General features: G+C 42.4%; 2 protein-coding genes across 11 annotated transcripts in view; one reads left to right on the plus strand and one right to left on the minus strand.

Annotated features, from left to right (window-relative positions):
- Window positions 1-17,335, minus strand: part of Dcun1d2 (defective in cullin neddylation 1 domain containing 2) — a 31,639-nt gene extending 14,304 nt beyond the window's left edge. Inside the window, exons 1-4 of one of the 3 annotated variants that reach the window (XM_008848430.3) lie at window positions 17,207-17,335; window positions 11,236-11,452; window positions 8,361-8,529; window positions 2,073-2,203 (exon numbers count right to left, since the gene is read on the minus strand). In XM_008848430.3, the coding sequence (XP_008846652.1) occupies window positions 2,073-2,203; window positions 8,361-8,529; window positions 11,236-11,452; window positions 17,207-17,209 (520 nt within the window). In that variant the 5' untranslated portion in view covers window positions 17,210-17,335. Of the gene's footprint in view, window positions 1-2,072; window positions 2,204-8,360; window positions 8,530-11,235; window positions 11,453-16,171; window positions 16,217-17,008; window positions 17,171-17,206 lie in introns of those variants that run through there. The other 2 variants (XM_029553724.1, XM_029553723.1) reach the window with 2 other exon arrangements.
- The window catches only part of Tmco3 (transmembrane and coiled-coil domains 3), a 49,095-nt gene continuing 39,191 nt past the window's right edge, over window positions 17,306-27,209 (plus strand). For 2 of the 8 annotated variants that reach the window (XM_029553721.1, XM_029553722.1), the window contains exons 1-2: window positions 17,382-17,749; window positions 24,020-24,543. In XM_029553721.1, the coding sequence (XP_029409581.1) occupies window positions 24,100-24,543 (444 nt within the window). In that variant the 5' untranslated portion in view covers window positions 17,382-17,749; window positions 24,020-24,099. Of the gene's footprint in view, window positions 17,750-18,353; window positions 18,555-19,586; window positions 19,694-24,019; window positions 24,544-27,209 lie in introns of those variants that run through there. The other 6 variants (XM_008848431.3, XM_008848432.3, XM_029553720.1 and 3 more) reach the window with 5 other exon arrangements.

Below are 27,209 nucleotides of genomic sequence, written 5' to 3' on the forward strand. Positions count from 1 at the left end.
GTCTTACAGGGCTTATACTGAGTTCAATAATATATAACTGTATTAATTCAACTGTGAACCTAGAAACTTGCACACACTGTGAAAGAGATGTACTCTTGCTCTGGAGTGTGTTACTGAATATGTTAAAGCTGTAGTGAAATGCTTCTTCTAGTCATGTAGTTATTAAAAATTTTTTTAAATGATTTAAAAAAATAAAAAAATTAAAACAGAAAAAAAAAAACCCTGAAAATAGAACTACTACATGACCCAGCTGTTCTCACTCCTGAGTATATACCCAAAGAAATCAAAATCAGCTTACAGTAGAGACTACATACCCATGTTTACTGCTGCCCTATTCACAACAGCCAAGTTACAGAATCAGCCTAGGTACCCATCAATCGACAAATGAAGAAAATGTAGGCATACAAATTGGAGTGTAACTAAGTCATTAAGAAAAACAAAATCAGGGCTGGAGGGATGGCTCAGTGGCTAAGAGCATTGGCTGGCTACTCTTGTAGAAAAACCAGGTTCAATTCCCATCACCCACATGGTAGTTAACAATTCTAAGTCCAGTTCCAGGAGGACCTGACACTTCTGACCTCTTCGGGCATTGCACAACACGGGTGAACTTACATATATGCAGGCAATACACTCACATACATAAACTAAAAATAAATTTTAAAAACCATGCTATTTGCAGGAAAATAGAACTGAAGACCATATTAAGTGAAATAAGCCAGACTCAGAAAGAGTGATATCACATATTTTTTTTATCATATGCAGAATCTACTATATTTTTTTTTAAAGGAGGTGGGACAGGCACGGTGGTTCATGCCTTTAATCCTAGTGCTTAGGAGGCAGAGGTAAGTTATCTCTGTGATTTTGAGGCTAGCCTGGCCTATATGGCAAGTTTCAGGCCAGTCAGGGCTACACAAAGACTCTGTTTTAAATTTTAAAAATAAAAATTTTAAAAGAGGGCAGTTGGGGAGATGGCTCATTGAGGAGGAGGAAGAAGGGGAGGTGGCGGAGGGACAGAGACAAGGCCATGCACTGTAGATACACATCTGTGCACAGGCAGGTAGCAGTCAGCACCAGAACTGAATGTGAGGCCTTTTATCAGGCTTCCACTTATGGTCCATGTCCCTTTCCAATTTCCTGTGTAAATCTTAAGCCTTTTATGATATTGCTTCCATTTACCAGAATTTCTTCTAAACATACTTTCTAATATGCCTGCTAATCCTTATATAAAAGACCATGTAAACTCCACACCTCCAAATTTGTAAGAGATTTCATGTAACTATACAAGGCCTGTTACATATGCTAGGCAAACTGATTATAGGTTAACACATATTCTTAGGAAGAGATGAGCCAGAAAGAAATCAGTACTCAGATGCAAACTAGATAAAACCCCCAAATAAACTAAAATCTCAAACTGAAATTATCAGTTGGAAATTTTGCAGATGTACATACGCAGTAAAGTACAAGTAGAGCTGCACAGCTCTGAATGAAGATTTCTGATGCAATTCAGTGCACAGGGGAGCTGTTTCAAGGCAGGTGAATTCTCCAAACCTGTGAATACTAAGTGTCCCCTGACCAAACTCAACAGCACCTCAGTCAGACTGCAGGCCTGGCGGGCAACACCACCACACAGAGAACAAGTCAGGGGTTCTGTCAACTTTAGTTGATTATCAATATGAAAGGACATGAAACACTTATAAATTAGTTGATATTTTACATTTAAAATATTTAAATTTGGGCCGGGTGTGGTGGCACACGCCCTTAATCCCAGCACTTGGGAGGCAGAGGCAGATGGATCTTTGTGAGTTCGAGGCCAGCCTGGTCTACATAGTGAGTTCCAGGACAGCTGGGGCTACGAGGAGACCCTGTCTCAAAAAAGACAAAAAAAAAAAAAAAATCAGAAGCTGAGACAGTATCAGTTGATATTTCCAGTCATATGAAGAACTAGGAAGTAGAACAAGGAAACCAAAACAGAGCCAGTATCATCACAATTGGCTGTGCTAGAACCACATCAATCATGTCCACTTCAATCAGACTCAGATCTGGCACCTTGCACATTTGGAGTGCATACTCACCTAAACCCTTTTGCCCAGGGTTCTTAGCGAAGGTAAAGGTAAACTGATAAAAGTCTTTAAACTTCACTGAGTCCTTAAGCTCTTGCTCCAATTTGGGAAGAAGAGCTTTCAGTTTTTCTGTGCTATCACACCTGTGACAACAGAGAATGGTTTGTTATTAGCAGATCTGCTTTTCCACCACTCCATCTTGTTTCATAGAAACCTCATCTCCCAGGTTTCCTTGCAATTTGGTGCTTCCAAGTCTCACTTATAAGTGATAGGTATAAGCAGAATCATGGTGGGTAGTTTCTCTTGCTGAAATGCTGTTGAGACACTGTGGTGATGGCTGCATAGCTATGAAAGCACTGAAGTCACCAGCTGTGGACTCTGACTGTGTCAAAAGAAGGTTTTTGCAGTGCATCTCAGTAAAGTAGTAAGTCAGAAAAAAACAAAACAAAACTGTGTGCCCTCTTTGAAAAAGGAGTGGCTTGTTCTGCAGTTTTGACCATAGTGAGGCCAAGGCCTTGAGGATGGCTCAGTGATAAGATGGAGACCCTGTTTCTTCAATGACCACAGAACCAGGCCAGCCTACTAGCTCAGGCCACTGCTACCTCTGTGCTGCTGAATGATGGAAGAAGCCTTATTAAGCATTTAGGACTTCTTCATGGTAGCAAGTTTGATTTGAAATAGCAGGTATTATAAAACCTGTATTGTTTTAAGACTAGATTTTTCTTCCAGAAGGCAATATCCTTTAAAAACAGTAATCAGCCTGGGCTGGGGTATAGTTCAGTAGTAGTTTGCCTACTAGCTAAAACAATCCCCCCAAATAAACACAACAAAACCACCATACATCCACTAAAACAAAACAAAACAAAAATCCCAAAACACTTTAGTAAAAAATATCAATTGAGGGCTGGAGAGATGGCTCAGAGGTTGCACAAGACCCAGGTTCGAATCCCAGCACCCACATGGTAACTAGTAACTGTCCAGTTCCAGGGGATCCAATGGCCTCCTCTGTCCTCCATGGGCATGGCACGACATGGGTGCACTTTACCTACATGCAGGCAATACACTCATACACATAAAATAAAAATAAATAAATAAATAAATAGTTCTTTTTAAAAAAAATTATTTATTTAATTTACTTATTTAGATCTTCCATAGCCCCAGTCTGGAACTCACTATGTAGATCAGCAGGTTAGCCTTGATCTCATAGAGATCTACCTGCATCTGCCTCCTGAGTGCTGGGATCAAAGGTGTGCACCACCATGCCTGGCATTAATTGGTCTTTAAGGCACTAAATGTGAAACAAAATCTATGTCTTTCTTTTCAACTGTACATCAAGAAACAGAATTAAGTGCTATATTCAGCTTTTCCACTAATTTAAGGTTTGCGCCAAGGTAAGAGAAAAAAAAAATCCAAACAACAGAAAACCCAAACCATAAAAAAACTGGAGAAAGCCTTGTAACAGCCAGAAAAGCCTGTGATATGGAAGAGGATAGAAGCAGTGGGGCTCCTGCTGGTGAACATGTGCACCAGGCACCACTCATATGCAGGATAGGGTGGTAGGTGCCCTGGACCACAGAGGCTGAGGACTTCCCCAATGCAGCTCCCTCTTCTCCCCATAGAGGCAGGACCTATTTCCTTGTTTTTCTGTCTCAACCACCCGAGAGCACGTCTTTAGTGCCTGTGAGCTTGATTAAATGTGATTCATGTTATTTTTGTACCTGGTCTTTTGGACCTACATCTGTGTGAGGCTCGTTCCTGTGGTATGTGCAGATCTAGCTGGGTTATCTTTGTTCTAGGGAGCTCATTTGTGTGTGTGTATGTGTGTGTACATAATTTATAGATCATGCTAATGGCAAGTGCTTTGGTTGGTTGTAGTTTCTTCATCTCAAGTAATACTGTTTGTGTTTCTACAGATATGACAATTACAAGCTCAGACAGGAGCTGCTGGTCAGCATTAGAGCACCTCTGATGTGATAATGTGAGAACCATTCACTGTAGCTCCCAGGCCATCTCACTGTTTTAAGCAAGCTGTATTTTAAAAAGTGTGTCTCTATTTCTTACAGGCTGTCAAGTTTACTGGCATAAAATTGTTTGTAATCAATTTATTAATGTCTGTAGGGTTCCACAGTGATGTCTCCCTCTTCCTTATGTTATTTGAATTTGTCTCCAAATAACAAGTTTTGCTTTTGTTGACTCTCTAGACTTTACCATTTAATTATCTGTTAATTAGCACTTAAGCAGAATTCTATAAATTTTTAGAGAGATTTTTATTTTTATGTGTATATGTAAGAGCCTGCATGTATGTATATGGATCAAGTGAGATACAAGGTTTTTTTCCTTTTTTTTTTTTTGGTCTTTTTGAGACAGGGTCTCCCTGTAGCCCCAGCTGTCCTGGAACTCACTATGTAGACCAGGCTGGCCTTGAACTCACAGAGATCTGCCTGCCTCTGCCTCTCGAGTGCTGGGACTAAAGGCATGCGCCACGCTACAAGGTTTTTATTTTTGGTCTTTTTGAGACAAGACTGCAGCTGGCCTGGATTCACTATGGAGACCAATCTGGCCTCAAACTCACAGAGAACCGCCTTCCTCTGCCTCCCTAATGCTGCAATGGCACCACCACACCTGGCAAGCTACAACTTTTTATGCCAGCATTTTCTTCATTCAAAATATTTCCCATTTCCTTTTATAACTTTTTTTCTCTCTCCAAATCAAGGATATTCAAAGGTATACAATATCCACACAAACTGTAACTTAGTTATCATTTTACTACATTCCTGTTTTTGTTGCATGGTGCTTAGAAAACATGTCTATCCTTTGTCATTTGAGGTAACTTTATACCCTGGTTGATAGCTGATTTTATAAATGTTGTTTCTTTGAAAAAAGTTATGTATGCATCAACATTATAGGCGATGTTCTAAATATACCCATGAGGTCATGGTCATCGTATTGTTATTGTCCAAATCTTTTTTTTTATACTGGGGATTAAATTTAGAACATTCCATATGCTATACAAGCACTCTATCAACTGAGCTATATCCCCAATCTTAAAAAAAAAATCTTTTTTTTCCCAAAATTTATTTGAGTATTTTTTAAGTGTACCATGTGTATGCAATGCCCATGGAGGCCAGAAGAGGGCATTGGATCCCCTGGAACTGGAATGGGGGCAGTTGCTAACCACATACCAGTACACAGAACATACCACAACCCTGTGCCCTCTGCAAGAGCAGCCAGTGCTCTTAACCACTGAGCCATCTCTCTAGTCCCCACTCTCCTCTTTTTTTTTTTTAAACTTTTTGAGACAAGTTGCCCAGACAGACCTTGATCTTGTGATCCTCCTCTGTTTCACCTTCCAGAACCCCTGAGAATACATTAGGTTGAACCACCAGACTCAGCCCAATCTTGTTTTCTCTGACTTTTCATTTGCGCATTTTACCAGTTACTGTGTGTAAGAATTCCTTGCTTTTTTAAAATCTTTTTTTGTTAGATGCTAATTTAAGTATAATGGGGCTATTCAGTAATGAATAAAAACAAGTTTTTTGCCCCTTGTCAAAAAAAAAACCTCCTTTTATTACTATGAGATCCCCTTCATTATCAAAGAATTGTCTTATACCTTTAAGCTTATTTCATTTTAACATAGCGAGGGCTGGAGAGATGGCTTGGAGGTTAAGAGTGTCTATTGCTCTTGTCAAAGACACGAGTTTGGTTTCCAGCACCCATGTCAGATGGCTCACAACAGTCTGTAACTTCAGCTCCAGAGAATCTGACACCTCTTCTTGCCTCCATGGGTACCACATTCATGCATACAAACTCACTCAAGACAAATATGCACACACATAATTAAAAATAATAAATCTCAGGTCTGGCATGGTGACATGTGCCTTTAATCCCTGCAGAGAAAGGACGATCTCTGTGAGTTTCAGACCAGTCTGGTCTACATAGGGAGTTCCAGGCCAGCCAGGACTACAGAGCAAGATTCTGTCTCAAAAAACTCAAAAACCAAACAACCCCCCCCCCCGCAAAACCCTTAAAAAAAAAAATAACCACATATTTGGTGTCAATATATGCATAATAAATAACTTTTGCCCTTTTGGAATGATCTGTGCCCTCATGTTTAAAATGGTATGCACATTTAATGTAACTGTAATTACTATTATCTTTAGATTTTAATTGTGTATTTTGTCACCTGCTTGCTGTCATACCTATTCTAATTTTTTTTGAGTCACTTTGGGTTGAATTTCTAAAATTATTTTATTTCTGTATTATTAAAAAATGACAAATTGGCTGGGCATGGTGGCGCACGCCTGTAGTCCCAGCACTTGGGAGGCAGAGGTAGGCAGATCTCTGTGAATTCAAGGCCAGCCTGGTCTACATAGTGAGTTCCAGGACAGCTGGGGCTACAGGGAGACCCTGTATCAAAAAAAAAAAAAAAAAGATAAATTATATACTTTCTATTCTTGAGAAATTATGAGCTATATTATTTATGTAGTTGGATTCCCCTGGAACTGAAGTTATAGATCGTTGTTAGCAGCCATGTGGGTGCTGGGAATAGAAAACAGGTCCTGTGCAAAAGCAGCTAGTGCTTTTAACTGTTGAGCCATCTCTCCAACCCCTTTTTAATTTTCTTAACATCTTTTGACAAGCTGCAGTTTTTAACTCTGATGAAGTCCAGTTTATCAATTTCTTCTTTTTTTGTGTGTGTATTTTTGAAGCAGGGTTTCCCTGTAGCCCCAGCTGTCCTGGAACTCACTATGTAGACCAGGCTGGCCTCGAACTCACAGAGATCTGCCTGCCTCTGCCTCTCAAGTGCTGGGACTACAGGCGTGCACCACCATGCCCAGCCAATTTCTTCTTTTATGATCTGTACTTTACAAGTCTTCTTTAAAAGTGTATTCTGTAGGCTGGGTGTGGTGGTGCACGCCTTTAATCCCAGCACTCAAGAGGCAGAGGCAGGTGGATCTTTGTGAGTTCGAGGCCAGCCTGGTCTACATAGTGAATTCCAGGCCAGCTGGGGCTACAGGGAGACCCTGTCTCAAAAAGACCAAAAAAAAAAAAAAAATTATTAGGGTTGGAGAGATGGCTCAGCAGTTAAGAGCACTAACTGCTCTTGTAGAAGACCTGGGTCGGTTCCCAGCAACCACATGATAGCTAACAACTGTCCATAACTCCAGTAACAGGGGATCCAATGCCTTCTTCTACCCTTCATGAGCACTGCATGTAGGCAAAACATACACATAAAATACAAATAAAAAATAGATTTATTAGCTTTCATGTGCATGGGGATACACATGCTGTGGTACCCATGTAGAGATCAGAGGAAACTCTGTGGAGTTGGTTGTCTCCCTGAACCTTTATGTGGGTGATGGGGATGGAACTCAGGCCACCAGGCTTACATAACATGTTAAGTGCCTTTACCCGCTGAGCCATCTCTCTGGAAATAGGTGTTTTCTATGTTGAAACAACTGGCGGTTCATCTCAGCTTCTAAAAATGCAAAGAACATGAAGAAAGCTACTGCTGAGCCATTGCCTGAATGTGCATTCTGTTTGGTTTTACACAATTGCCAAGAATGTGATAAGTATCATTAGAAAGAAAGACAGCCTTGAACATTTTATCTAAATAGATGAAGCTCATAAATATAACAGTTATCAGTGTAGTGAAAAAAACAAGCACCTACTTTTTTTTTCTTTTCCCTTGGTTGCTGTAAGTGTGGGCTTTAGGGACAAGTTTACAGGCTTTCAGCTCTTCAGCAACTCAAACCAAGCTAGTCTAAAATGCCAACACTGAAATAGAGTGTCAGAAATATCAGCACGTCAAACAAGCCGACTTTTATACCATCTCACAAAGTGTTTAATAAATTTAAAGACTAAAAAATAGTTTGTTGGATGTTTTCATTTGTTTCTGTGAATCATCTGGTAAGTGAGAAACATCTTAAATGATTAATACCAACCCTGTAGGTAAAATAGGGAAGCAAAAACCAAAATGATATTTTATTAATGCTTAATACTGGAATATAAGAAATCATGTATTTAGTATACAATAGTATGAAATAAATGAAATGGCTGAAAAAATACACCCTAGTTTTCACTGTCAATTCAAACTTGTAAGGGACTTTTTAAAGACTTTAAATAATAAAAGGGATTAATATGAATAACAGTAGTAAATAAAACCCTGAACTTGAGTTTGAAAGGAATCTAAAGGCTTATAATATACAAAGAAAATATATGTGTAAGAAATTAATATTCATAAGTTGTTGAAAGTATCTTTCCTTCTGGAAAAGTTGAAACTGCGAATAATTTACTTACCCCAGCTCTGTCATGCCATCCACAAACTCCTTTTTGCTAAATTCACATTGAGTGGCAGCCCTGAACTTCCATGCTATGACCAAAACACTAATACTGGCAGGGTCCAGGTTCAAATCGTCACAAAACTGCTGAATCCCATCAATCCCAATTTTGTTTTCATCCTGCAAGTCTGTGGTTAAAATCGGGGAAAAAAGAAATGATGCTACTGTGATAATAGGTTGTTAGAATCACACAGCTCTACTACACAGCTGTAGCAAGTTTCAGCTACACCAAGCAATGAACAACCATTTTCTACAACATATGAAGGAAATAAGGAGCAGAAAGAAGTCCTACATAGATTTCTGGATTTTAAGAAAAGAAACTGAAACTTCTTTGAGGAGATATAATTAAGCAGCCATTTTAAGATCTGGAAGTACAGCTCAGTGGAGGAATGTGTACATGGTATGGTTGAAACCCTGGGTTTGAATACCAGCCTCAATAAACTAAAAGTCAAAACTAAAATTTAATTTCCTGTTGAAAAGGAAGCTCAGAAACAGAATCCTTGCTTAGAATGCATGTGGCCTTGGGTTTGATCTCCAGCTCTGACAGAAGTAGGAATGAAAACAAGAATGAATTTCTCTGAAAAATAAAAGTTCAGGTTCATAGAATTTTACTTTGTCCAAAGTCAATGGCTACAAAAGATAAGGGATTCATAATATTTTATCCACATTTTTTTGAATTTATTTTTATTTTATATGTATGAGTGTTTTGCTTGCATATATGTAAGTGCACCCATGTGTGCAATGCCCGTGGAGGTCAGAAGAGAGCATCAGATCCTCTGGAACTGGAATTATGGATGGTTGTTAGCTGCCATGTGGGTACTGGGAACTGAACCCAGGTCCTCTGCAAGAGGAGCCAGTGCTCTTAACCACTGAACCACTTTATCCATATTTAGTTCAACAGCTTAGAAATTCCTATTCCTCACCTCACAATTCAGCAAGAACTCATAAAATCAGATTTTGTAATTTCTGACAGAGTATATATACTACAAAACATCATAATATATGTGTGAATTCCACTGGTTCAAAGGTACAAATAAAATTGTAGCTTCTTTCCTCAAATAATGATTAGATGTGATAAACTTTTCTTTCTCTTCATAGAAAATTTATCTTTGGTTATTTAAGTACTATACATTACATTATTTTTTTAATATATGATGGTAGAAATTTCTGTGATGTGTGGTATGTATGTGTGCACATGTGTGTGCAGGTGTGCATGTATGTGCATGGAAGTACAGAAACCAGAGGTCAACCTCAAATGTTTTCTCTTACTGTTCTTTATCTTATTTTGTGAGCTAGGGTCTCTCATTGAAGCTGAAGATCACCATACTGGCTACTCCCAGTACCTGGGATCCATCTGTGTCCACCCTCCCAGTGTAGGGAAATACAGGTGTGTGCCTTTACACTTGGCTTTGATGTGGGTGCTGGGGATCTGAACTCAGGTCCTCATGCTTGGGCAGCAAGTATTGAGCCAGCACTCCAGCCCTTGTGGTTGTCTTTTGAGACAGGGTCTTGTTATGTATCCCAGTTTGGCCTTGAACTTGCAGCAATCCTCTTGCCTCAGCCTCCTGAGTGTTGGGATTACAGGTATATATGTCACTGTGTCCAGCAGCAAAGAAAAACTGATTATACAAATGAAATGAATGAAACTGTAAACATCCTTCTAAATATATCCTCCTACATGACTTATAGAACAAAGGTTCTGTTTAACAAAAAAAAAAAAGCGCCACATATTTTTTTTATTCGATTTTCTGCTAAATATTATATATCACAAAGGTAAGAGGAGCTGGGTGTAGTGATGCACATCTTTAATTCCAGCATGTAAGAGGCAGAGGTGGGTGGATCTCTCTCTGTGAATCTGAGGCCAGTCAACACTATGTAGTGAGACCTTGTCTCAACTCCTCCACCAAAACAAAACAAAACAAAACAAAATAAAACAAAACTAAACAAAACACCAACCAACAAAAAAAAAACCCAAACCAATCCAAAACTAAAAGATAATAGGAAAACTGTCTTTACCTAATAAACCGCCTTGGTAAATATCTTTTTTTTTTTTTTTTTAAATTTTTTAAAAAGTCACTAATTGAACTGTTGCTGCCTCATTTGAGATTAAGCTTTATAATCTGTTGCAACTCAGATATGTCAATACTCAATACAGATTTATTTTTATAGCATGACTGCATTTTGACATGGAAAGCTTCATCCTAAGAACCAATTTAATAAAAATGACAATTGCCTCTACCCTCTAACATAGAGGTTTTTGCTGAGAACTTTCCACCAAGCTCATCCAGCAACTGAAGTTGTCTGTTATAAATACAACTACATGGAAAATTTATACTCATGGAATTATTCTCACGATCTGGTAATGTTCTATCACAAACACTTCAGCCTGAACAGAAGAGTTTAGAAAAACAATCTACTAACAGGTTCAGCATGGCTGAAATACTATCCTCTAAAGTAGTTCTGTGAGTGTCCTTAACATGGCCTACTCATTGTATAGGAAAACATATGTGTATGAGAGAGAGAGAGAGAGAGAGACAGAGAGAGACAGAGACAGAGAGAGACAGAGAGAGAGAGACAGAGCCAAAGCCAGAGCCGAAGAAGGAGGGAGGGAAGAAGGGAGGGAAGAAAGGCATGCTCTTGATCAGTCAGTTGATTCTCTTCCCTCCTCCTCAGCCCCTCTGCTGAGGAAAGTGGGTTCTACAGCCAAACATCAGAAGAGGGCAGTTTGGACTCTTTTGTCCCTGTCATCAGAAACTGCAGAAACATGGTAGTCATTCATGCTGCTTGCTAGAGACAGTGTTTGGTTTGGCTCTGCTGCCACAATCACCCCTTACCTTTGTACCTGCCATACAGCTGCTCCAGCTTCTTCTGGTCCACAGTGCTCTTCATGGATTCCGGGTAGAATGCCTCTGGGTTTTGGAAGAAACTGTCGGTGGCCTCATCTAGTTTCCACTCACTCTGTGTTAGGCAGTAGATAGCAGTTTTCTCACCAGCCTGAGTGCATGCCATGAACTGGCGAACCTTGTCCTTCTGAGATGACTTAAGCTTATGCTTTGGGATGCAAAAGAAGTGGGAAAGCCAGTGAAGCCAGGTTTGGGTCAGCCTCTATTCTACATTTTAATTGAACTTAGTTTTCTTGCTGGGTGACTCAACTTTATTTCAGAATTACAGGAAGCCAAAGCCTTGTTCTTTATTCGTTCAAAAGACTACATAGTCTTCTGAAAATTGAAATGACAGCATCTATATAGTAACACATACATAGAGTTTAATCTCCAAAAATAAAGACAATCAACGTTTTATAGAAAATATATTTTGTGTCAGGCATGGTAGTGCACGTCTATAATCCCAGCACTTGGGAAGCAGGGGCAGGTGAATCTCTGTGAGTTCAAGGCCAGCCAGAGCCACATACTGAGACCCTGTCTCAAAAGAAAAGAAAACAAAACATTTACATCTCTACTCAGTATCCTTTGCATAAAGTTCTAAAAACTTAGTACAATCTTTCAGTAACATACACCTAGCCCTCTGATGATAAGACAGGAACCTGACGCCATCATAGGGTCCTGCAGGGTCCTTGGCTTCCATTAAGTTCAAGCTCTAATCAATAGGGAGAAACTGTGCAGTCTGGAAACATTATTGTTTTAAGGTTTTCCCTAGTTGAAAAACAGGAAAATTGGGGGCTGGAGAGATGGCTCAATGGTTAAGAGTACTGGCTGCTTGCAGAGGACCTAGGTTTGGTTCTCAGAGCCTACATGGCAGTTAACAACCATCTTTAACTCCAGTTCCAGGGGATCTGGACACCCTCTTCTGACCTCCATGGGTATTGCACACATGATGCATTTACATACATGCAGGCAAAACACTCAAACACATAAAATACAAATAAATTAAAATTTTTTAAATAGGAAAATACATATACAACAAAGAACTACACTGGAAGTAATTTACAAAAGTGCCACAAGTAAGCAGAAAAAGTCTGTTTATGATTAAATGAAAATGATAATATTAAGAATGTCAGCTGGGTGTGGTGGTACACGCCTTTAATCCCAGCACTCAGGAGGCAGAGGCAGGTAGATCTTTGTGAGTTCGAGGCCAGCCTGGTCTACATAGTGAATTCCAGGCCAGCTGGGGCTACAGGGAGACCCTGTCTCAAAAAGATCAAAAAAAAAAAAGAATGTCTGCATATCTGAGACAGAAATAAGATGAAAAATAGGACAGAGGCTGTGGGCATGTAATAAATAATAAAACTGTCAAGCAATGGTACTATATATAGTGTATAGTGAAACAGAATAGCATCTTCATACTTCCAGACCAGCACAGCTACTTCTCTAAGGTAACTTGATGAAAGCAACATCAGAAGTGAGTGGCTCATTTCTAGAAACCAGAACAGAGTCCATAATCTATGGGTTTGTTTATTTGGTGGTACTAGGGGTCAAACCTAGGGCCTCAAACACGCTTACATAGGTGCTATACTATGGTGCTATAGCACTAGTCCTAAGGACTTTTTTTTTTTTTTTTAAATACAATACAATATTATACAATAATAAGGGAAGTATTTTTACTTAAGGGGATTATACTCAATCTTGTTCAAATAAAGATGAGCATTTATAGCGATAGAGAATAAATTATAAATTACAGAACTATATAAATGAATAGCAGGATGCAAACAAAGAAATAGGAAGGAGTGAAAGAGAAGGCAGGAGCAGCATTAGAATAAAGACATCAAAAGTTGAAAATGGGCTGAAAAGCAGGCTCCAAGCCTCCTAGCTACCACAGCAAATCAGAAAATGTGACTAGGAAAACCTCTTGTTAATAAAATGTAAAAACCAACTAGTGGATTAGAAGTGGTACCATGCTCCTATCCTGAACCCTGAGGAAAATGGCCCTCACATCTCCTTATGAAACACACGTGCAATGTCCCATTGTAAAGCCCAAAATACCAACAACAGGAGAGGACATTCCAAAGTTTTCCTAAGGCAACACAAACACAGCTCCCACCAAAACACCAATGTTGACCCAGCAGGAGAATAAGAAGATGCAGTCTAACACAGCACTCTTGAGTAGGCTCTGGAGATGCTGGATGCTGAGACCTCTGGGAGGCTCACAACGACAAAACAGTCCTCCTAAGACTCTAGAACACCACCAGTCTCATGTTTATCTTCTTGAAAGTATGCAGGACAGGCCTCCAGGGGCTCCACTGTTTGTGATATAACAAGAGGTTGAGCATAGAAGAATCAAGAATTTATCTTTTATAATGCTGGACGGTAAGATATTTTCATAGATGTAAAGAAAAAAGTAATGGGTTCTCTATTACAAATTTTAAAATATATATTTATTTTAAAATATAAGTGAGGGGAGTTAGAGAGATGGCTTGGTGGTTAAGAGCACTGGCTGTTCTTGCAGAAGACCCAGATTCAATTCCCAGCACCCATCTGGTGGCTAACAACCATATGGAACTCCAGTTCTAGGGGATCCAATGTCCTCTTCTGACCTCCACCGTGGCCACTGCACATGTGCACAACACAGGTACACTAACACACATTCAGGCAATATGCTCACACATATTAAAAATAAAAACTTTAAAAAAAAATGTGAGGGGATGGTAAGACAGCGCAGCGGTTAAGAGCACTGGCTGCTCTTGCAGAGGAACTGGGTTCGGTTCCCAGCACCCACATGGCAATTAACACTGTCCATAACGCCAGGTCCAGGGGATTCAATGCCCTTTTCTGACCTCTGTGGGCACTGCACAACACAGGTACACTTACGTACCTACAGGCAATACACTTCTAGACATAAAACAAAACAAAAAAAAATTTTAATATAAGTAAATATATATTCATTTAAATTCCTGACATGGTAAATACTGATCAGCACTATTACCTATATAAACAAAAACTCCTTTCAGTCTCAATTACTAAAAAATACCCAGGTCCTAAGACAAAGGCCTAGACGGTGAATATCACAGGCTATAGCCATATGGTCTCTCACACACATTCTGTTTTGCAGGGTAAAAGTCAATAGTCAAGACAGTATGTACACAGGTGGGCATGGCTGCATGCAAATAGAACTTATTTATAAAAACAGGCAGCTGGCTTGTTGGCTGTAGTCCACTGACTCCAATGTAGATTTGGAGGAATATATGGAATATTCCATACAGTATTCCCTAAAATTGAGCCATTAAACAGAATAGGCAAAGAATCCAAGGTATGTTCTCGGCTAGATCAAATTTTGTTAAATTAGGAGCTTATATGCAATCATAGTTACCTGAAAACTGATAAAACCAGCATCATTTAGGAAGCTGGCAGTCACCATAGGGGAAGATTGACAATGCCAAAAATACCTAAAAAGCCTTAAGGAGAAATGTGTAACTGCTAAAATGCCACCTCCTAAGATCAGCCATGGTTTCTTTACTATGAAATAGCCATCAATGCTGGATTTTAAAATTCTGTTATGGTTATAAAACTAAATTTGGTATATGCATACAAAAGAATTATCCTTCAGTTTTAAGGAGGAATGAAGCAATGACAAATGCCACAATGTGGGTGAACCTCAAAAACATTGTGATCAGTAAAAGAAGCCAGACACAAAAGGCCATATGTCGTAGAAAATGTTATATGTTATATAGAATGTGCAGAACAGGCAATTCGTAGGTTAGTGGGTGCCAGGGGATGGGAGAGGAAGGAAGTACTCATGAGTACAGGGTTTTCTCTTTATGTGATGAAAATTTTTTGGAACTAGATAGAGGTAGTAGATGAACAACATTGGGACTGTTCTATGCACCACAAATTTGTATACTTAATGTTCAACATAGCTGGGCTAGTGGCACATGCCTAAAATCTCAGCACTGGAAAGCAGAGGTAGCTGGATCTCTGAATTTGAGGCCAGCCTGGTCTACATAGCAATTTCTATGCTAGCAAGGGCTACATAGTGAGACCCTGTCTTTTAAAAAAAATCCAACACAGTAGCCAAGAGCCTCAAGACTAATCAACAGTTACATGCCCTGGAACAGCTGCATTATTTAATCCACTGTTACACCATAGATGGCCACACAACAAGAAAATGTGGACATCTGGAAGTTGGGATGATGCCTGGTCCTGAGCTATGACTCCTGAGGTCACCTCTGGAGGCCTCTCCCAGTGTATTATAACACAGCTGCATCCAGTGCAAAGAGTCCAAGTGACAGATGCAAGTATATGCCAGGCACTCAAGTGAATTACTGAATTATTTCTATGCTAGGTATGAAGTGGGCAGAAGTGGACACAGAAATAAGTAGATCTCTCTCCAATCTATTAAAATTGCCTCATCTGTATAGGGTACTTCCACCAACTGCAGACCTCAAGGGGGTAACATGGTGCTAGCTGGGCATGAGCAGAGCAACAGCCAAGGACAAGCAAGGAGCTCGACAGCAGTCACATAATTTGATGTTATCTCTTATAAAGATTTCTCCATTAAAAAGAGGCTAATTAACATAATAATAGGGGCCAGAGAGTTGACCCAGCAGGTAAAGTGCTTGCTGAGCAAGCCCGACAACTTGTTAAATCTCTAAACCCACATAATGATGGGAGAAAACTGACTCCACAAAGTTGTTCCCTGACCTCCATACTGCATGACATACTCCCTATAATAATAACTATTTTTAAAAATTAACAGATAATTCTAAAGACAGTATTTCTTTTGTGTCCAAAAGCAACCAAGAGACCTCGGGTTCACTGGAAGAAAAATGAACTGGACTAAACTTTCCTTGGAAAAATGGCTCATAAACTAAAAACTTACAGGAAAAATGAGAGGGCTCCAAGTCCACATGGGCAGATGCAGAAATCCAGCCAAATTAGTCAAAGTTTACAAACTGGCAGGACCAGGGGCCTATTCACCACGGACTAATGCTAATGGCCTTCCCTGGGGCTTACCATGTCATGGAAGCTAAAGTATTGGGGGGCATTCTCTATGTTTCATTATTTCACTGTTAAAAATGTACAGAGTTTTTGTATATGACGGGTTTGCTAGCTGCTGGTCAGAACACTCTTCCAGCTGCTCTTATTCAGCACTGCTGGCTGCTTCCTCCTCAACCCTACCTCGGGTTCTAGGAGTTTTTGACTCCAGCTCCTCTTCCCTCCCCGTGGTTCTGTATCCCGAGCCCTCTACTCTCCAACTCAAACAGGAGTCACCGTGAAAACAGGCACAAAACTTGTCTTCCCAAGCTACCCAGCCTCACTACACGCGGCTACCGTGAGGTCCGTGGTGAAGGGGGGGCAGGGTAGGGGCAGGCGCCCCTCAAGCGGTCCGGGCCTTTGCCCAGCTCTACTAGGCTAACCGTCCTGGACCTTGCCGTTCTTCCCGTCCTTTCCTATCACCAAGAACCCCAAGCCTGAGCCGGCCCTTGGAAAATACTGCAATCGATGCAGTTCCCAGCCCGCCGAGGGCAAACCAGCCACATTCCACACCACCTCCCGGGTACTGCTCCAGTCTCTTACCGGAACCTAGAACGGGAGAATGGGGGGGGAGGGGGGTCGGCTCCGCCCACCAGGCAGGTGTCACCGGCCTTACGCATGGCCCCGCCCCACCACGCCCTCTAGTCCAGTCCACGCCCAGCCGACCATCCCTGAAACCCACCCGGGCTCCTCACGCGCTACAGGCAGGGCCGCGCCTCTCCGAGTCAAGCACGCTCCTCCCTCCACACCCTAGCGGCGAAGGCCCGCAATTCCGTCCGCTCGTCTCTACTCTGCTCCCTTGTCCTGGAGCCGCCGCTGAGCAGTGACCTAGTAGTCGGGGCCCGACCCCCACCTACCGGGCACAAACCCTGTCACCTACCATGCTCGCCAGCTCTGCCGAAGCTGCTTTGGCTCTCTGCGCAGGCGCACGCCACCCTCCGCTCCTTCGCGCAGGCGCTGCTAAGGGCGGGCCCTCAGTGTAGGCGCTCCCCTCGGCACCCCTCAGTGGAATGGGAAGCTAGCCCAGTCTCCGGCTTCCGGCGTGCACTGCGGGGCAGGTCTGTAAGGCGCTGCCTTTTGAGTGGACCGTGACTTCCCTTTTGGAGGCTGCTGCTGTTTTGTGGCTCTCAAAGGCCACGTGCCGAGTGGGAGGAGAGCGGCCCGTCGGCCCTCGGAACTACCACTCCCGGCGTGCACGGCGCCGTGCGAGGGCCGACGGAGCCGCCCGTGTTCTCCCTTCTTTAAGGGGACGAGGCGCATCGCGGAAGAGCCAATGTAGGCAGAAGGCGGTGCCGTGCCGTCCTCCCCGGAGAGGGAAGTGGGCAGGCCGGCGTCCAACCCTCGCCTAGGTGCGTGGCGGAGCGCCGTTTCACGGACTGTGATGCTGGGCTGCACGTCCAGAGCGCGGCCTCCTGCGGTCCGGGTGAGCGCTGCGGGTGCGGGACCCCTGTCCTTCCGAGGCGCGATCCGCCAGGGTCTCCATCCGGGGCGCTCTTCCTCGGGCACCCCTGCCCGAGGAGTCCTTCCTAGGGGTTACCCTGTCCAAGCATCCTTCCCGGGAGTCTCCCACAAGACGATTCTCCTTCCCAGCGGCTTTTTTCCTCCGGGGCTGCCCTTCCCAAGGCTTCACTCAAACTCGGCTCTTTCAGTTCCGAGTCGCCCATTTCCGCTCCTCTTTGGAGTTCTGTGTGGTCTGTGTGTTCTGCCCTGAGAGGTATCGAGGCAAATTGTTTTAGGCAACCCTCACATTCTCTTTTTAAAGAAATACCTGGAAACGGACACCCTAAGATTGTCATTCAAGGAGGGACATGCGATGGATGCTCCGCAACATTTGGATTTAAGTCTGGAAGGTGTCACAGTCAGTAAATATCCAGGTGGTTTACACATTCCCCAGGCAATCTTAATTTTTAATTTAGGCGTAGGTTTTTTGGGGGTGTAACCAACCAAATTAGTTGGAAGTGACGTGGAAGGTCACTCTAGCACGTTCTGCTAGCCTGTTCTCTTCAGCTTCTTGCTGCCGTTTTGCAGCATCGGCCAACTCTTGAAGGGATAGGACCTTGGTGGCTTCATTTTCAGCATCCAGCTTCCAGGGAGGCGCACAGTGGAGGTTTTCTTGCTGTTCTTTACGAGAGAAATATTTACTGCTGAAGATCTTCCCAAGTCAGTCTTTCCTCCTTTTTGGCTTTCCTGGCTCTAAAGAACGAACGAACACAATCGACTGGCCAGCGGTAGGCTCTTGTCTCCGTTCTTTGAGGACCTTACCTGGTACCATCTGAACAAATACGATAGTTATTTGAAAGCTGTCCGGACGCTGTGGTTCATGGACTCTTAAGTAAATTACTGTTCTCTCAGCCCTTGTTTTTCAGATCTTTCTTTGGATCATGACATTTTGTTCATCTTCCATCATTGCCTGTTTTTTGTTTTCAAAATAGTTTCAAGGTTTGGTTAACTAACAAAATACTTTTTTCCCTAGAAGTTTTACTTAACAAATACTTTCAAGTTTTTTAGTGGCCACAAGAATTACCTTTTTTTCTTTCCTTTCTGGTCTGTAATTCTTGTAATAATTAGATGTGAATAATATGCTTCGTTTTTACCACCTACTGGCTATTTTTATGGGAGTATAAGTACTCTATCTTTACAAAATGTACTTTAGAATTTAAAATAGATTTAAGCCAAATTGCTTAAGTAAATATTTCTATTGAGACTTCTCTTCCTTGTCTCCCTTCCTTTCTCACCTACTCAAATGTCTTGTGAAGAACTTCTGATTTTAAATCATTTATTTCAAATAATCCTTATATTTTTCCTTTTTTCAGGGGAAGCTAGATGACTTTGTTAAACATCTTAATCCTGTTCTAACCCCATCTACTCTACTTGCTTGAGGACTTTCCTTCCCACAGCCCCAGCCTGGCCATATTGATGAACAACCCCCCCCCCCCAAGCCTGGGCTCAGCTGAATAACCCAGGCAGCCACTAGAGCAGGTTGTCTCCATAGCTGTGATACAGTGGCAGAGCTGTTTTGAGGAGAGGGAGTCCTTGGGATACGAACCTTCTCTTCTTTATTGCTCTCCTAGCCGCTGCAGGACACTAGCCAGCTAAATGTTTGAGAGATCAGGTTCCTTTTTAGCAGTTTGGTGATTACAGAGGTAATGAGACTGACAGGTCCTGGAGAAAATGAAGTGGAAAATTCTCTAGCTACAGTAAAGGTAGTGTTCTCAAAGTCACATGCAATGCTAACCGGACTTCTGCCTCTCTGTTCACAGAAGAGGCTCAGTGGACCCTAATAGCTTCTTGGCTGTGGAACTTCCTAGTTTTCTAGGCGGTAGAGCCACTGGCCTGGAGGCAAAATGGAACCTGAGGCGGTCAGAGTGTAAGGAAGAATTGTTTAATTTTGGTGACTTTTCTTTGAACCTGTTGCAATATTTCTCAATTACTAAAAATCCTTAATGCAATAAAAGTAATGATTTTCATATAAAATGGTTTTGAACTAAGAGTATTAGAAGTTTTGGGGCTTTGTTTTTGGACTAGTCTTAGTGGCGAAACCACTTGCCTTTTTGCTCTGAATTATAATTTAAGGCATATTTTAAAATACCTTTTTTTTTTTTCCTAAGACAGGGACTCACTCAATAGTCTAGGTTAGCCTGGAACACACAAAAACGTATTTTGAGATGACTGTAGAGTCATGTGCAGTTGTTAAGACTAATACAGAGAATTCAGATGGAGTAGACCCTTCAGTTGCTTTCTTCAGGAACAGCACTTAATTGCTGGGCTTTGTATACCTGTGTATAAGCAGGAAGTTGTCCTCAGTAGAGTCTGGGGTTGAGAGTTCAGATTGCCCTGGGTGAGTGAGTGTATGAGCACCCCCCCCACCCTCGCTGCTCTAGACCTGTCCATCTCTAGGGGATCCCTCCTGTTCCTTTTAACAGCCACAGCCACCTCTTCTCGCTTCTCACATTGATGACCAGTCATCCAACTGATGTCTCTGTGTTGTCATTTTGAGAACATTAAGTGGAATTGTACACTATGTGACCTTTGGAGGATCTCTTTGGTCAACCTTGAGCCTATCGAAGTTGTATATGTCTATTCAACATTACAGATATCCAAAGTGTCTTTCCTCTTCCTCCTCCCCCCTCCTTCTTCCTCCCACCCCCTCCCCTTCCCCCCCCTCACCTTTTTCTGAAGCCATGGTCTTTTTATGTGGCCCAGGCTGACCTAAAACTTACTATGTTGTCCATGGTGACCTTGAACTCATGATTTTCCTGTCTTAGCCTCCTGAGTGTTGGAATTACAATTGTGCACCATTACATCTAGGATCAGTGTCTTTTTTAATAATTAAAAATAACAAAATAGCTGGGCGTGGTAGCACACGCCTTTAATCCCAGCACTCGGGAGGCAGAGGCAAGCCTTGCCTCTCTGTGAGCTCAAGGCCGGCCTGGTCTACATAGTGAGTTCCAGGACAGCTGGGGCTACAGAGAGACCCTGTCTCAAAAAGACCAAAAAAAAAAACTAAAAATGTTTGCTAATTTTCTCAAAAACTGTATTATAGAGCTAGGTGTGGTAGTGTATGTCTTTAATCCTAGCACTTGGGAGGCATAGGCAGGCAGATCTCTGTGACACTGAGGCCAGCACAGTCTACATAGTGAGTTCTAGGCCAGCTGGGACAACAGGGAGACCCTGTCTCAAAACAACAACAAAACCAAAACTAATAATTTAGTAGCTTGTGGGATTTTTTTTTTTGTTTTTCTTCTTCTTTTTCTTTTTGAGACAGGGTCTTCCCACAGCCCCAGCTGCCCTGGAACTTGCTATGTAGACCCAGTATCTGTGGGATTTTTAAAACTATTTTATTTATTTTTTGCAATGTATATGTTTATTGAATTTTTGTGGGTTGCATACATACTTTAACCATATTTACATGCCCTTCCCTAGATGCACCCCCCCCATTGTTGTTATTTTTATGTGTATGAGGTTATTGCCTGCATGTAAGTAAGTGTATCTGTGTTGCCCAATGCTTGTGGAGGTCAGAAGAGGGTGTCGGTTCCCCTGGAACTGGAGTTACAGATGGTTGTTAGCTACCATGTGGGTGCTGGGAACTGAACCCAGGTCCTCTGCAAGATTAGGTAGTGCTGTTAACCACTGAGGCGTCACTGTAAGATTTTGAAGGTAAAAATAAAATGAGCTTATGGAAAACGAGTGGTTTATATTTTAAGGTACTAAATAATTTCAGTATTGTGTTTATGTTCTGAACACATTTCATGGAAATAGTGTCACCCCAACTGAATCCTCAAGAGATGTCAAAAATTAACAGCTCCCTCAGTATGCTGGATAGCTTTAGTGTCAACTTGACACACCTGGGTTGAGGGAGCCTCAATTGGGGAACTGCCTCCATAGGACTGGCCTGTGGCCATGTCTGTGGGGCATCTTCTTGATTGTTGAGTGATGTGGGAGGGCCCAGCCCACTGTGGGTGGTGCCACCCCTGGGCAGGTGAGCCTGTGTTTTATAAGAAAGCAGGCTGAGCAGAGGTCAAGGGAGCAAGTCAGTAAGCAGCAATCCTCCATGTCCTGTGCTCCAGCTCCTGCCTCCAGGTTTTTGCCCTGAGTTCCTTCCTTGGACTCCTGGATGAACTTTGACCTGGGAGATGTAAGACAAATAAACCCTTTCCTCCCCAAGTTGGTAGTGGTCAGAGTGTTTGGTCACAGCAATGGAGAAACAAGCTAGGGCACTCAGGTATGAGATATCGTCTTTCAGGACCCAGGTTGAGGAAGGAGGCAGAAATGAGTATAGTGTGCCATTCTCATTCAGACTGTTCCCAGTGATCTTCTGAAGCATGAGGCCCATAAAATATTCCCCATTTGGAGATTTGGGGGAAGACGAGAAGCATAAACAAAGGAGCTGGAATGGAGTGTCTTTCTTAGTATGGCCTTCTCAATAGGGTGTATGCTTCCCAGGTAACAGGAGAGGCTTAGTCACAGAAGGAGGTCCTGAGATAGCAGATCCAGTGTATTGCCATGTAGGAGGAAATGATGTTTGCTTTTGAGGCGGTAACTTCTGTGGGTGAAGTTGTGTTGGTACTGGCATAAGGTAAAGCCACTATGGCAGCATGCTCTCCTTTCTCTTCCTTCTAGGAGGTGAGCCAGGTACTGTCCCCAGCCAGCCTTAGCACACCTATCTCTCAAGCCCTACTCAAATCCAACACCTCATTTTTAGCCAGAATATTGTCAGTTCTTGGTGACTTTTCATTGTCATTCTGACCACAGTGACTATACTAGCCTCTTGCATCACAGTATTATTTTTAGGTCCACTGTTCAGGCACACATCTGTAGCCCTCACTAAGTGATCTGCTCAAGGCTTTTTGAGTTCTCATGTTCGTTTTTGTTAGTCTTAATCTGTTGGCTTTCCCTTCCTGGTTTGGTCAGAATGCAGTGTCTAGAAATGCCGCCTCTTATTTTTGTTAGACCTAGCCTGCTTTGCCTGGAAAACTACATGAAATATATTAGAATTGGGGTTAGCAGTAAAATCAGAATACACATGCACACATGTACGCTTTAGGAGGTGGAGTCCCAGGGAGATGAAATACTGGTATGTTTCTGGGTTGAGGAGGTCTGGGCATGATAGTCAGTTGGAGCTGTGTTAAGAAATTAGGTAGGACACATCAGTGTTCTGCAGTTTCCTTTAAGCTGCAAATCCTGTGCAGATGGTGTATTTTGTTTTTTGGGCGTCACTCTTCATGACCAGGGGCTCCATGGTCAATAGATTCCACGGGTAACTCCTAGAGGTAATTTACTTGACCTCTCTGATCTTCGTTTCTTCCTCAGTATGTTTTTCAACCTCTGAGATCATTCTTCCTTAGTGACCTTTACTGAGCACTGTTGCCACCAGCTTCTCAAACAATCAGTGCTCTTGCCTGCCTTGGGCAGTGTCCTCTAGGTACCTCAACTGCAGCTGGCACCCTGCTGGCACCAGGACCTCCCTTACTCCCCAAAATGAGACTTCCAAAAGCAGTTCTCTTGCTGTTCTTACCAGACATATGTGGTGTTATAGGTCTAAAAACAGGAAAAGAGAATGAGCCTGAATTTCACTGATAGAAAAGGTTCAAATATTTGATAAAGCCCTAGAGTTCTGCATATGCTCATATTTTTGTAAGTATTTTTATCCTGATGTCTTAACTGTGGCTGACTTTGGAAAATTGGCAGTAGTCCATATGGTTTTGGAAAGCAAGCAGAGTGGCAGAACATGCCACTCAGCATCCCAGAAGGTATTTCCTGAATATTCCTGAGTTTGGCCACCCAGTGGCTCGCCATGTGCTGGAAGTTTTCTACTGGCTTTTGTCCATGTGGCTCCTCTTTGGCAGAATAGGCTTTTGTCTTTTGTGCATGGTAGAAACTGTCTATCTTTTACTTATTGTTTTACTTTGTTATTGTTTTGTTTTTGAGACAAGATCTAATATAGCCCAGACTGGCTTTCAAGTTGTTTGCTGTGTTGTCAAGATTGGCCTTGAACTCTTGATCCTTCTCTCTGCACCTCCTGAGTGTTGGGATTACAGACATGTGCTACCATACCTGGAGAGGCTGTTTTTAATTGCCTTCAAATCAGATGTAGCTCCTTTAACCATTACTTAGGGTTCTTTAACATTGAATATTTGTGTTAATGTATAATCAGCAGATCAGACGTTGATGTAATATTGTATTTGTTTTTCAGTTGAAAATGTGTGTCTAAAATGCAAGCTGACTGTAGCAGAAGTCTCTGGACCACTGCACCCCGCTCCTTGTCCTTGGACCATGAAGGTACTAGATGAGAGTCTCTTCTGGATGCTACTCCCATTCCTTCACGTGCTAGTGAGCGCTGCTGAGCACGAGGAGGTGGCAAAACATGCAATCAAGTTACACCGTGGGAAGGGTGCCACTGCCATTCAAAGGAAGCAATGGGTTCTGGACAGCTGCAGGAGGCTCACAGGGCTCCTTCGGCAGAAGAATGTGGTTCTGAACAAACTGAAAAATGCCATCAGAGCAGTGGAGAAGGATGCTGGTCTGTCAGATGAAGAAAAGCTGTTCCAGGTGCACACCTTTGAAATTTTCCAGAAGGAGCTAAATGAAAGTGAAAATTCAGTCTTTCAGGCCATCTATGGACTGCAGAGAGCCCTACAGGGGGATTACAGAGACGTGGTCAACATGAAGGAAAGCAGCAAGCAGCGGCTGGAGGCCTTGAGGGAGGCCGCCATTAAGGTCAGCCATCAATCTGGTATGAAGGGGCCTATCCTGTCAGGGGATCTGTCCGGATAGGGGTTGTGGACACAAGATTAGGAAGTCTGGCAGGAAGGAGTACCTTTCCTGCAGCCTGGTACTGCCATCACTTCTAGAAGGAACGCACCTTTGTCATGTAAATCCTAGTGCTGAACTCAGACTGACAGATGTGGAAATAAATATGCAGCTGTGTGTATGATGATGTTCTGGCCAGCACCAGGCTGCGCAGGTGATGGCAGGCCCAGGAGGTTGTCTTGCCCCATGGCTTCCCAACAGTCTTAGTTTTTATAGGCACAATGTAAACTACACATGTACCATCTTCTAATGACCCATTTCTTAGAACATAGTGCTGTCTGTACTTAAATGACATGTGCTACATTTGCAACTTCAGTGTTTTGTTGAATTCCTGACAGGAATTCCTTTTGATATGGTTTCGCTTTCTTCACTATCCATATACTGAAAGCAAAATATATTAAAGTTAATTTTAACACACACACACACACACACACACACACACACACGTGTGTGTGTGTGTGCGACCAGGCCCAGTGGTACACATCTTTAATCCCAGTAGGTGTATCTCTGAGATCAAGGCCAGCCTGGTCTACATAGCAAGTTCCAAGCTAACTAGGGCTACAGGGAGGCCCTGTCTCAAAAACAAAACAAAACAAAAACCCAAAACACACACACACACACACACACACATTTATTTAAACATACGTCTACATTTAAAGACAGGACTTTGAACCAAAGTATACCTTTTTTTTTATTTTATGTGTATGCATGTATTGCCTGCATGTAGGTCAGTGCACCTGTGTCGTGCAATGCCCACAGAGGTCAGAAGAGGCTGTAGATCCCATTGTTAGCTGCCATGTGGGTGCTGGGATTCGAACCCGGGTCTTCTGCAAGAACAACTAGTGTTCTTAACTGCTGAGCTATCTCTCCAGCCCCCAAAGTGTACTTTAGAAATGACCAGAAGAAACCGCTATTGTATCAGACATGGTTTTCTTTGAAATTTTTTATTTTGAAGGGCTGTGTGTGTGTTTGTGTGTCTGTGTGTGTGTGTGCGTGTGCGTGTTTGTGTGTGTGTGTGTGTGTGTGTGTGTGTGTGCAGTGTACAGGTGGAGGTTAGAAGACAACTTGGGGAGGTTGGTTCTTTCCTTCAACCGTGTGGGAATTGTACTTAGGCCATCAGGTTTGATGGCAAGCACATTTACCTGCTCTGCCCTCTTGTTTGTCCAGATGTGACTTTTTTTTTTTTTTATGTGTATGAGTGTATTGCCTACATGTGTGTAAGTGCACCCATGTCATGCAATGCCCATGGAAGTCAGAAGAAGGTGTCAGATCCCCTGGAACTGGAGTTACCGATAGTTGTTAGCTGCCATGTGGGTGCTGGGAATCTAACTTGGGCCCTCTGCAAGAGCAATCAGTGCTCTTAACTGCTGAACCATCTCTCCAGTGAACTTGGGCCCTCTGCAAGAGCAATGAGTGCTCTTAACTGCTGAACCATCTCTCCAGCCCCCAGATGTGACTTTAAAAAAAAAAAAATTTATTATAAAAATAATAGAAAACAAAATTTTTTTATTAAGCTGGGCGTGGTGGCGTACACCTTTAATCCCAGCACTTGAGAGGCAGAGGCAGACAGATCTCTATGCGTTCAAGGCAAGCCTGGTCTACATAGTGAGTTCCAGACCAGCTGGGGCTACAGAGAGACCCTGTCTCAGAAAGACCAAAAAAAGAATTTTTTTTTTTTAATTTTATTTTGTGTGTATGAGTGTTATGTCTGCCTGTATGTAAGTACACCTGTGTCCGCGCAGTGCCTGTGGAGGACAGAAGAGGGTGTCAGATCCCTTGGAATTAGAGTTACAGATGGTTGTTAGTCACCATGTGGGTGCTGGGATTCAAACCTAGGTGTTCTGCAAGAGAAGCCAGTGCTCTTAACCACTGAGCCTTTTCTCCAGCCCCAGATGTGGCATTTTTAAAGTAATCCTAGCACTCTCATATGCCAGGCACCACAAATAAAGCATCACTTATCTTCATAGAAAAAACCTACAGTGCTACTACATGGCTTAAACATAGAGAATACAGATGTCTTAAGTTTTTATTACCAAAATATGGGAAATATGTTAAATCAAGGCTTTCAGTAGCTGATTCAGTCATACTGCCCATGCTAATTGTGTGAATCCTTCTGACTGTTTTGGGTACTAGAAACAGACCAGGCTCCATCTTTAACAGATTCCCTGGAACTTGCTATGTAGACTAGACTAGCCTCGAATTTACAGAGATCCACCTGCCTCTGCCTCCAGAGTGCTGGGATTAAAGGCATGCACCACCATGCTCAGCCAGATTCACAGTCTTAAAGACCCTTTGGATGGTAGAGGGATTAAGACCTGGATTTTAAATAAGGATCTATAGTGGAATCCAGACCTGTGTGATAAAACAAAAGATAAACATGAATTTCAGTACCGTAAGTCCAAACATGCAGACTATACAACATCAAAACATACTCCAGGGGGCTGGAGAGATAGCTCAGCAGTTAAGAGCACTGACTGCTCTTGCAGAGGACCTGGGTTCAATTTCCAGCACCTACATGGCGGCTATGAACCGTCCTTAACTCCAGTTCCAGGTCAGTCCGACACCATCTTCTG

This window comes from Nannospalax galili, unplaced genomic scaffold, assembly GCF_000622305.1.
Source record: "Nannospalax galili isolate Female #2095 unplaced genomic scaffold, S.galili_v1.0 scaffold744, whole genome shotgun sequence".
Taxonomy (NCBI): Eukaryota; Metazoa; Chordata; class Mammalia; order Rodentia; family Spalacidae; genus Nannospalax; species Nannospalax galili.